General features: G+C 55.4%; 2 protein-coding genes across 4 annotated transcripts in view; one reads left to right on the plus strand and one right to left on the minus strand.

Annotated features, from left to right (window-relative positions):
- The first annotated feature begins 38 nt into the window (after positions 1–38).
- Positions 39–4,650, plus strand: THYN1 (thymocyte nuclear protein 1). 3 transcript variants are annotated; one of them, XM_007104059.4, is made up of 7 exons: positions 45–324; positions 1,710–1,891; positions 2,638–2,706; positions 3,060–3,152; positions 3,667–3,762; positions 4,009–4,159; positions 4,458–4,650. In XM_007104059.4, exons 1-7 carry the CDS (start codon positions 282–284, stop codon positions 4,502–4,504), a joined length of 681 nt encoding a protein of 226 aa, XP_007104121.1. In that variant the 5' UTR covers positions 45–281; the 3' UTR covers positions 4,505–4,650. The 3 variants fall into 3 exon arrangements, with proteins under 3 accessions (XP_054947650.1, XP_007104120.1, XP_007104121.1); XM_055091675.1 differs by lacking the exon at positions 3,060–3,152 and having other exon boundaries at positions 39–324; XM_007104058.3 differs by lacking the exon at positions 4,458–4,650 and having other exon boundaries at positions 44–324; positions 4,009–4,440.
- Positions 4,651–4,748: 98 nt separating this feature from the next.
- The window catches only part of VPS26B (VPS26 retromer complex component B), a 19,713-nt gene continuing 13,347 nt past the window's right edge, over positions 4,749–11,114 (minus strand). The window contains exons 4-6 of the mRNA XM_024131188.3: positions 9,245–9,420; positions 7,430–7,572; positions 4,749–7,049 (exon numbers count right to left, since the gene is read on the minus strand). Of these exons, the coding sequence (XP_023986956.1) occupies positions 6,903–7,049; positions 7,430–7,572; positions 9,245–9,420 (466 nt within the window). The 3' untranslated portion in view covers positions 4,749–6,902. The remainder of the gene's footprint in view (positions 7,050–7,429; positions 7,573–9,244; positions 9,421–11,114) is intronic.

An 11,114-nucleotide genomic window follows, 5' to 3' on the forward strand; every position in this document is an offset into this window, starting at 1 on the left:
GCCGGGACTACAACTCCCAGAGGCCCCCGGGGCGCGGGCCAAGACTAGAAAGCGCCGTGGGGACGCTGTGAAGCGCTCTGCGGCGCGCGGGGAGGTGGGCTGGGGTAGCGCTTCGAAGGCCTGCGGACCCGCGCGGGTAGCGGTGATTGAGAGAGAAGACCACCGGGGGCGCTCAGCGGCGGTCTGTGCTAGGCGGACATACGGGCGTGGGTAACGCGGGAGGATTCCACGGGCGTCCTAGGCGACGGCGGAACCCTCGCTCCTCGGCGCGCGGGGACGCCATGCCGCGAGTCCGGAAGAGGCCGGCGGGGGCCGCGAGGCCAGGTGAGCCGCGCCCGGCTGCTCAGCGCCGCTCACTTTCCGCCTCTGCGCGTGGGGAAAGGCCCGAGTGGGTCGTTTTGAGGTCCGGTGTCCCGAGCCGCCCACCAGGCTTATGCCCAGGGCCCCTCTGCTGCTTGCTCGTCCGAGCGGTAGCTGTTTGGAAAGCACGAAAAGTAGCTGGGATACGGGCTGGCAGGCGCTGAGGCCGGTCGCTTACAGTTCCCGCTCCCCGGGGAGCCAGAGGAGGAAAGGAAAGGGTCACTGGGGCTGTGAGAGCAGGGAAGGGTTGGGGGGACGCCTTGAGAGGGAGGGGGTTTGAGTCTAGCCGTAAAGAATGGGTAGGAACGCGGGATATCCCCGTTGTGTTCACAAGGATGAATGGCATTCTTAATGGAAGAGGAGTAGCAGCAAAGCAACGAACAGCAGAGAAAGTGCTTCTTCGAGACTGGGAAGGGTTCCGAGGTGCCCACAACCCATACTTAACAACACACACGGTGTTTACAGTGTGCCGATCAAGTACAGGGGGACCACCAGGACCCAAGAAAGGTTCCACGTGTTAGACGTCCATCATGATGACATACGTAGGACCTTGGACTTGGTTCAGAGGCTGCGTAGGATGATCGTTAAGTGGATTCAGATAGACCAGCGTGGCAGGCCCTGATGTGTGATCTGGGACACATCTTACAGATGGACAGAACACCTCATAGATTGTGTAGACTGAGTTACAGTGAGGGTGGTAACACACAGGGTGTAGGGTAAGAATTTAACAGCTATTAGTTACTGGGCACCCACTCTGCTCCAGGCACATTTCCCTCACTCTGTAGGATAAAATCCTGTCTTGACCATGTTTGCGAAGTCCAAAGTGGCTGTTTTATCCAGCTTCTCTTGGCACCTTCAAGGAGTATAAAAGAGGCAGGCCACAGAGCATACTGAGCAAGAAGAAAGAAGTCGAGGTGACATAATAGCTAATATTGAGCATTTATGGTAACACCAGAAACTGCCTCAGCCCATTGTTTGTATTACCTTATTTAATCATCAAAGCAAGTCCGTGGAGTAGGTGCCTGGTTTCCTCGTTGGAGAGAACAGCCCCCAGCAAAGGCAGAGGAGAGGGTGAGGAAAAGAAAACATTCACTGACTACTTAATAGATGCCACGGGAGGTATCCTTATCCCACTGAATGGGTAACCCAGAAGATGTCCTGTAAGGTAGGCGTTCTGGTCCCATTTTTATAGATGAGGAACAAGTTCAACAATGAAGCTGCCACTGTTAGTAACTGACAGCTCCAGAATTTGAGTCCAGCTCTGATTCCAAAGCATGTGCTTTTCCTGCAACAGAACTTTATCTCTCAACAAGAAGAAAGTTCTCTTCTTTTTTCTTCTCCTATTGCAGACAAGAAGGGGCCAAAAGGAAAACGAACCAAAACTGACAACCAAGGGGAGGCGTCAGCTAAGGTGGAGAACTCCAGTCTCCAGGAGACTTCAGCCTCTAAAGACTGTGGGAAGAATCTAAGCAGCTACTGGCTGATGAAGTCAGAGCCAGAAAGCCGACTGGAGAAAGGTATCGATGTGAAGGTGAGGTCCCACACCTGTCTCCAAAGTGCATGGGGGACACCACAGGGTCCCATCACCCACTTCTTACCTTCGAAGGGTAGGGAAAAGGTGATAAAGAATAGAATCAGCAGGATTTATTGCCATCCACTATCTGTTTTGTGAATCTTCTCCTTAGGGCAGGGGTTGGCAAACATTTTCTCTAAAGGGCCAGGTGGTGCTGTTGCAACTCTGCTGGCATCACAAGAAAGTGGCCATAGACAGATAGTGTGGCTGAGTTCCAATAAAACTATCTGCAAAATCAGGCATGGGCTAGATTTGGCCTGAAGGCTGTAGTTTTCCAACCCCCGATCTAGGCAACATTCAGTCTTAGGTTGCCTTTCTCTTGCCACCTGCCATGCTCCTAGGTATCTCCCTGCCACCAGTTGGTACACAGGAGGCGAATATAAATCAAATTTCATAGTAGCCTGGAGAAAATAAAATTAGAGATACTATAGAAGGGATATATAATATTTTAATAAATGAAACACAGATAATCAGCAATCACCAAATTATCCACTCAGCTAATCCTCTTAATTAGCAAGGCTAACAAGGTAACACAAAGCTAACTTCTACTTGCACAGCATGAGTGGCTCTGTGAAGAGCTTCCCAGTAAGCTCATATGCCACTCCAGCTGGCAACACCCTATAGGGGAAGGAACTTGTCTGCTTCCATATATTCTTACCGATTGGCCCAGGATTGTTTACTGAATGACCTTATTTCTTGCCTAGTTCAGCATTGAGGATCTCAAAGCACAGCCCAAGCAGACAGCATGCTGGGATGGTGTTCGCAACTACCAGGTAAGCGGGTTAGACGGGACCTTGAGACCCAGGGGGGTTTAAAAGCCTGCTTCCTTCTGACTTATTCAGTAGCAAACTCTCTTGGCCAAGGTTGTTTTTTCCCAGAACCCAAACCTGAAAATATATTAACAAATGCCTTGATTTCTCTGACTGCACGCAGTTTTCAAATGGCCTGTGTTCCAGCCAGTGTCCTGATACAACTCTGGGTAAAAGGCAAGAATTGAATTGAACTGGGGTCGGGGGGGAAGCTGCAAAAAACAAAATCTCATCTAATAAAAGCAGACTTGATTTCCGGGGCCTAGTGTTTTCTAGCCGGTGGGAGGATAGTTCTTGTTTCTTCTCTGCTGGAACAGGCCCGGAACTTCCTGAGAGCCATGAAGCTGGAGGAGGAAGCCTTCTTCTACCACAGCAACTGCAGAGAGCCAGGCATTGCGGGGCTTATGAAGGTCGGTTGTACAGGCTTAGGTCTGAGTCCATCTCCCTTCATGCAGGTTAGGGAAACAGCTTAGGTAGGTAACCCTCCTCCCCATCCCTGCTGTCTCAGGAACATGTGAGAGGACTGCAACAAGGCAGTCCTTCATTTCAGGCCCCGCTGGCACAGACCTCTCTCCATTTCTGCACCTTGGTCTTTCACTCAAAAACAGGCCTGATGGTAGCTCTTCCAGGCCAGGAGTTACCAGGATAGAATTAACTGCAGGTGGAGAAACAGTGGCACCAATAATAACCTTTAATGTTTGGTTTTAGAACATACTTTTAAGAGTTTTGTCAAAATAGGGTTGATTTCCTCTGCTTGCCTTAGACTGTGTATTACTTCCAGATATTTGAGCCCTCAGTGGCTCAACAGCGGGACAGATGGGGTAAGAATACGTAGGGTAGGAAATGACAGTTGGACTTGGACTAAAGCCTGGCCATGGAGCTGACTGGACAGACAAATGATTGGAGACTCGGCTTTAATTTCAGATTGTGAAGGAGGCATACCCAGACCACACACAGTTTGAGAAAAACAGTCCCCACTATGATCCATCCAGCAAAGAAGACAACCCCAAATGGTCCATGGTAAAGATACTGCTATTCTTCCTATTTCACAAGAGAAAGGATGGACAGAGAGGGAGGAAGAAGGTCTGGGGTATCTTTAGATCAGGGCACAGAGCCCCGCTCTCAGTCCGATGAGGTTACCCTGCCTTTGGAGAGAAGGACAAACGCTGGCAGCCAGGCCCATACGACCTCCTGCAAGCAGCTAAAACACAGCAGGCAGAGTCCAGCTGGACATGCCTTTCTGTCCCATACACTGTTGCCATGTAGGTGGACGTACAGTTTGTTCGGATGATGAAGCGTTTCATCCCACTGGCTGAGCTCAAAACCTACCACCAAGCGCACAGAGCCACTGGCGGTCCCTTAAAAAACATGGCTCTCTTCACTCGCCAGAGACTCTCAGTCCAGCCCCTGACCCAAGGTAAGAATGGCCCTTGCCTTTTGATCACATGCCAGAGTGACCGTGAATTCACATGTACTAGCTGGTGAACCCTGAGCACGGTGGTTAAGGTCTGAGTCTGTCTTCCCACCTGTAACTCCCACGAGGGAGGAGCCCCCCCGAGCTGCCCAGGGCAGCTGTGCTCGGCACCTGTCAAAACGCCCCTGAGGGTTCCGAGTGAACGACTACCTGCCTCGCGACTTGAGAAATGCCTGCTATGACTGCCCTGTTCAGGAGGAGACACAGACCTAATTCTTCCTCTTCTTGCCCTTTTTGGCAGAGGAGTTTGATTTTATTTTGAGCCTGGAGGAAAAGGAACCGAGTTAATGGAGACATGGCTGCTGAAGTGGGCAAGATGTTGCCCAAAGTCAAGCTTCCACAAGACAAAAGAAGGCATGGGGAACATGCTGGTTGTGTTCACCTGGGGTTGTGTGTAGACATCGGGTTTGGGTCCTTTTCAATAAAACATGAATGTCTGAGTTGGAGGTGTGTCTTTTAAATCAGCATCGTGGGTAGAATACTCCACTGCATGTGTTTACATCCCCTCGGCCAGATGCAGGGCCCAGTCTGGTGACACCCACTAACATGGATTGTCTCTACACCAGCCTTCCTTACCCACCCCTGAAGTATCTGGTCCCAGAGTGGGTAAAACCAGCAGTTTCAGGACAAGTTGCCAGACTGGAGTAAAATCAGAATTCCTTTCTCAGCCACGTGCTTGTCTAAAACAGGCATTAATAAAGTGGGCGTCATGGTTCACCAGGGGCCACAGACACCAGGAGGGCAGGTGTCGTGGGTCAGGGCGGGGCATCTCCCCTTGGGTGCGGCAGGGCAGTAAGAAGAGACCACAGAGTCTGGTGGACCGTGGGCATGATGCCTCTGAGCCCAGGGGCTTGCTTTAATCAGGGAGACAGCTGAAACAGACTGCTTTGTTTAAAACAGCCATTGAAAAGACACACGTTGAGAAGCTTGTAAACACCGCAGCTGCTCAACCCCAGGCCGCACTGCTTGGTTCGGTCCCTACGCTCTGCCAGGGTCCCAGGGATGGGCCTCCCCTTCCCAGATGCACAAAGAGGCAGAGAATGGGGCAGGGGAAGAACAGAAGCTCCCGAGAGGACAGAAGCAAATTCTACCTCTAGTTCTCGCAGAAGACAGGCTTCAGGTGTCGTCGGGAAGGTCGGGGAGCGAGTCTGTGCTCGGCCGGGAGCAGAGGGACGGACGGGCGGGCGCCTCGTAGCTATGGGGCCGGCTGCGCGGGAGACGCCAGAGCCCCAGCTCATGCTCCCGAGAAGGCGAGGGACTGGAGCTGCCTCTCCCACGCTTTGGCCCCCACCCTGATAACCCAGGGGCAGCTGCACAGGCGGTCCTGTCCCCGCGGGGACTGTCCTTCACACCTGAAGCCGGGCTCCAGCCTGGGGGAGCCAGCTTCCCTTGCTTGGTTCTTCTGCCCCGGTCCACCTCGAGCGTCACCCCGAATGCCCTTCCCTCCCATCTCAGCTCTGATCCGTAAGCCCTGCCCAGTCCGAGGCCTACCACTGCACCAATTTCTGAGGAAAAGACGGGTCCCCGTTTTCCACACGAACTGAAAGATGACACAAGAACCAACCCCTCTGCTTCCCAAACGACAGAGAACTCAGACCACCAACTATTGTACCTGCTGGCCACGGGGGTCTGCCTGGTCTTTCTAGAAGGGAAGAGAGGCCAGCAGGAGACAGAAGGGACAGCCACACCCTGGACAGGCGTGGTGCAGTGCAACAGCAGGAGACCCTCTCTAGCATGAGAGCGTCCACATACGCAGAACACCAATGGTCCTAAGCTCTGGTCAGCCGGCTGGTGGGAAGGATGGCGGCTCAGGAGGCCCTCCCCTTCCCCTCAGCTCACAGGGTGACCACAAAGCTTCTACGTGTCTGAGACCAAGCCCTGGTTCCCAGGAGTGAGATGGGCAGCAGGGAGCCAAGAGGGTCCACTCCCGGGGAGGCGGAGAGACCGGGCCCTTCCCGGACCTCTCCTCGGGGGAAAGATGTCCTCGTTCAGGGGCCGGGGCCGAGAACCTCTGGCCCTCAGGGCTGCCCGCACCACGCACAGCCGCCGAGGTCCACCGGGTTGCCATCCACGGGTGACACAGATGTCTTTGTGCCCAGGGACATCAGCCAAAGGCCCTACCAAAAGCTCCCGTTCCCTCCAGGACATGACTGACCAGAGTCCCTGGGAGGTGCCCGGTGCCAAGCGGTGAGAGAAGGGCCAGGAGGAGGGTGGCTTGTGGAGGCTCCAAAGCACCACATCCGAGACTCCTAAGGAGGCAGCTTCCTGGTCTTGAACCCTCACCACCAGTTAGAGCGGGGCGGGCGCCACACCCTCCGCCCCTCGCTAAGGGACGGGGGAGGGGAGTGTGAGACAGGACCACCCGTGGGACACCCCCACCCCCCAGCTCCTGTCCCGGGATGCTCAGAGCCCGGCCACGCTGTGCTCCCGCGGCCCAGGCAGCCCCGCAGACGGCTCTCCGCGGGACGCCCCCTCTCTCCCTATGCTCCCACCAGCCACAGCGTCCCAGAGACACTCCCTCCCAACCCCAACCCCTTAGGTTCTTCAGGAAAGAGAATTTACATCAAGAACATGATTTGTTTTCAGGTTGCGAGTAGCGGGTCAGCTGAGCATCTTGCTGCCCCGGCCGCTGGTGCCTGGGGGCCTGGAGCCGGGGTGGGAGCCCAGCAGCTTCCTGGCCCCAGGCCTACTGTCTGCTGCTGCCGTCGGACAGCTGGCCGGGGGTCCGCGCCTCCCCCAGCGGGGCCGTGCCCTCGAAGCGCTGCGAGGCGATGGCTGCCTGGTGGGACATGCTCTTCCGAACGATGTCACCCTTCCGCCACAGCACCACCTCCTGCAGGATGGGCGGGCGGGGGCGGGGGGAGGGGGCAGGCGACACGTGAGAGGGAGGCCTGGGGAGGGTCCCAGAGGCTCTGCCTTCTCCCGGGAATCTTAGGCAAAAGCCTCTGCTCATATCTCACCAATGACAGCAGCCATCCACACCTCTGGGCCCCGGGTGCCTGCTGACGGTGTGGCCGGGAGGGCAGAGCAGCCACAGGGGCTGGGCCCGAGAAAGCAGACTCTGGGTGTCAACTGGGAACCCCCGTCCTTGCTGTGGGGCTCGGGGTAAACTAAGTGGCACAGAGACTAACCAGCTCGCCCCCCATCCCCGTCCCGTCCGCTTGGCCTCGGCGGGAACGATGCCCTCGGATTCTGTCGGGGCGGCCGGCTCACCTGCTGCTTGAAGTAGCGCCGCTCCTCCTCGTCAATCAGCACCAGGTTGAGGTAGTAGCGCACAGAGAACTTCTTGTTGATGTCCCGCATGGTGGGCGTGAGCTCGTAGCCCGCCAGGAAGAGGCGGATGGGGATGGACTCTCCTGCAAGGGCCGGGCGGGAGTCAGGGCGGGGGCAGGGGGGCCCCACCTTACACCGCGGTGGAGGGGCCGCCTGGGGAGGGGGCTGCACACCCAAGGCAACGCTTCTGCCTTCGGGGAGGCGCCTGCCGCTGCCTGGTGAGTGTGAACAGCACAAGAATGCTAGGTAAGCACCTTCTAACTCATTTAGTGTGTATAGTTGTTGGGTTTAAGAGCCATCGTCGGGCTTCCCTGGTGGCGCAGTGGTTGAGAATCCGCCTGCCGATGCAGGGGACACGGGTTCGTGCCCCGGTCCGGGAAGATCCCATATGCCGCGGAGCGGCTGGGCCTGTGAGCCATGGCCACTGAGCCTGCGTGTCCGGAGCCTGTGCTCCGCAACGGGAGAGGCCACAACAGTGAGAGGCCCGCATACCGCAAAAAAAAAAAAAAAAAAAAAAAAAAGAGCTATTGTCAAACCCCAGCTAACCCACCATGTCACCCAGCAATTCTGATGCCACCTCCCTCCATCCCAATTAGCACAGCCCCCACCCCGTACGCCTCCCCTCTAAGACGAGTTGGCAGGGTGTGGTGGTCTGGAAAACAGAAAAGCTTCTCTCTGGACCCAGTTCTCTCCACTGACCCGAGGTATGACTCTGAGTAAGTCTGGTGCTTTCCGTGGACCTTCATTTTCTCATGGGGAAAATTATGATATCAGGCTACATAATATCTTAGATCCCTTCCAGCTCTAACACTGTGCCTCTCCTAAGATAAGTGGAACAAAATCAGGGCAGAATTCTGCTGAGAAAGTCCAAACCTACAGTGCAGCCTATAGCCAAACACGAACCCTGTTTCACTTCGCACTGTTCTGTGCTTCTCTCAGTGTCCTGTCAGTGCCACAGGGAGGGTGAGCTCAGCCCAGCTGCTCGGCTGGGGAAACACTGAACAAGCAGGCAGGATGGCTCAGCCCTGCCCCGAGGACCCCGCTCGTGACGCCCGAGGGCCTGAGAAAGCTATGACACCCCTCCTTCCACGTGGAGCAGACGGGAAAAAACTGAATGAAACCTCAGCAGCATCAAGCACTGCTACGTGAAAACACTTCATCATCAGCTGCTGCAGAGCCAACGAAGAACGGACACGACTGCTCCTCCCAATAATCACACAGCTTCCCACCCAGCTCTCAGCTCCACTCGTCCCAGGGGTCACGCCGGCACTGTGTGCAGCACTAGCAAGTGTCGCTCAGGATGTCTGTACTTGGCGAATGAATTCAGAGCATGACTCGTTTTACCTGAGCTGGAACTAAGTAACAGAAATGAGGATTCTGCTTTAATCTCTTGCCCCCCAGCAGCAAAGAAATTCAGAATGTCAATAGGAAAGTGTAAACAGAGCGTTCAAACTCTATCTGCTAAACTGGTGCTTTTCAAACGTCTTTTGTTTTTTTAACAGACATAACTCTTGAGATTTAAACTCCAGTACAAGCTCAGTCTATAAACGAGGTCCACATGGACGTCTTCTGGGTGAAGGTGAGCGGGGCCTGAGCTCCACACCCCCGGCCTCCTTTTCCTCCTTCTCGGGACCCACAGTGCACAGTTAGAGATTAAGAAATTACAGGCTACTTAGGCCACCTAACTTTGACAGGATGCTCCCTGAAGCCCCTCCAACACTGGGGCCGGGCCGAGGCCATGGGGCCGGAGCTCACCTCTCACGGGCGCGCCATCCATGATCTCGTACTTGGCAATGGTGTCGTTCTCGTGGTACACATTGGGGCCCGTGCCTGTCGTTTCCCGCTTGATGATGTCTATCTCCATGTGCTTGATCTTGATCCTCACCAGCAGGAAATAGATCTTCCCCACAATGACATCTTTCAAGTGGTACCTGCGGAGAGGAAGGTGAGAGGTGCGGCCTCCACACGTGACAGGCCTCCTGGTTCCAGGAGAGGGCGCTCGCTGCCCCCCAAGGTGAGTGCCAACGACCTTCTACACTTGAACCTGCGTCACTTCCCCTCTGCTGTCCCGCCTGCACCTCAGAGCGCGGTTCTGTCACCCTCTGCTCAGCGCTTTAACGAGTGCATGTGTTTTAGAGGCTCTGCTGTGAGAGGCTGACCCGCAAGTGCGGGGACCAGGTCCCTCTCTTCCTCCCGCTTCCAAGAACTGGGCCTTCCCCCCGGGGCCGGCCGGCAGCAGGGCTGCTCTGTACCAGGTGTGGCCGCAGAAGGCAAACCTTCAACCTGAAGCTCAGGACGGGGGACCTGAGGATTCGAGCTCCCGGATCACAGGGGAGGGGCCCTAGGGAGTGCAAAGAAGACAGATGATGTGCTGGGATCCGAAGAGGGGCAGACGCGGTGTGGACCCAGGTTCCCAACCTGCAGGCCTGGGGTCTCCCCACCACTTCACGCCACCTTTCTACCTCCAGCCCGCCTGGGGAGATGGCGGACGCCCAAGGACTGAGGAGAGCAGAACTCTGCTGCTTGCAGCACGTTAGAAGGAATGCTCAGAGCACAGATTCTCTGGGCATTCAAACGTTTTAAAGATCGAACGTTCCTTTGTTCTAAATGAAATCTTACACACAAGAAACACAAAGGAGCCGCGCGTGGCGCCCGGGCCCCGCTCCTCCTTCACGGCACCTTTCCACTGACCTGACCAAACCCCTCATTTTTCAGATGAGAAACCCCAGGTACAGAAGTCTTAGTACCTGCTAACCTGAGCCCAAGTCCTTAGTGGCAGAACGGGACGCTGTCCTAAGCTCCGGGCTCTTCCTGTCTGTTCAGACGGCCTGGCACTCACAGGGCAACCTGCTCTGCAAGGGCAGGACCCGGTCCAGCCCGTCCAGTCTGTGACACACCTGTCTCACGCTCACCTTGGTCTTGAGTGCACTGCTGACTGCGGCTGCTTGAGCGCCTTCGAGGTGGCACCCCCTTCACTAGGAGGCTGGGGCGCTGGTGGGCAGGCACTCTGGGGGGCTCTGTCCCAGGAGGGCCCGTGAGCCCCAAGACCATGAGAAGGAAGCGCAGGGGCCTGCTCCAGACTCGCCCTGCCTGTCCTGTAGGGGCCCATCGGGGCCACGCTCAGCACCAGGCCAGGTGGTGGGGGGAAACGCCCTTCCCTCCCCCTGTCCTGCGAAGCACGTGTGTTCCCAGCCCTTTACAGGAGAGCGGCCGCTCAGGCCTCCACCCTCCGAGCCTCTGGAGGCCAGCGGGTCTGAGGTGAGGCCTCCCCATGGGGAGAACCCTCATTAGAGACTCGCGGGGTGGGGGAGGGTTAGTTCTCTGTGAATAGAATACACGTTTACTTTTGCATATTTGATTTTTGAACATTTTCAGGAATGTATCATATTAACAAGAAAGCTGCTTGCAGTACATTTTTGAACTGTAAGTTTTGTGATTTACAAGCACTTACGTATTTGGATGTTGTAATAGCAGGTACGGTTTAAAACATATATGACCAGTTAAAATAAAGTTACTTAAAGACCTTTATAAAAAGGCATCAGATATTCTTTGTTACAATTCATTTTTTTTTTTTTTTTTTTTTGGTGGTACGCGGGCCTCCCTCTGCTGCGGCCTCTCCCGTTGC

This window comes from Physeter macrocephalus, chromosome 16, assembly GCF_002837175.3.
Source record: "Physeter macrocephalus isolate SW-GA chromosome 16, ASM283717v5, whole genome shotgun sequence".
NCBI lineage: Eukaryota > Metazoa > Chordata > Mammalia > Artiodactyla > Physeteridae > Physeter > Physeter macrocephalus.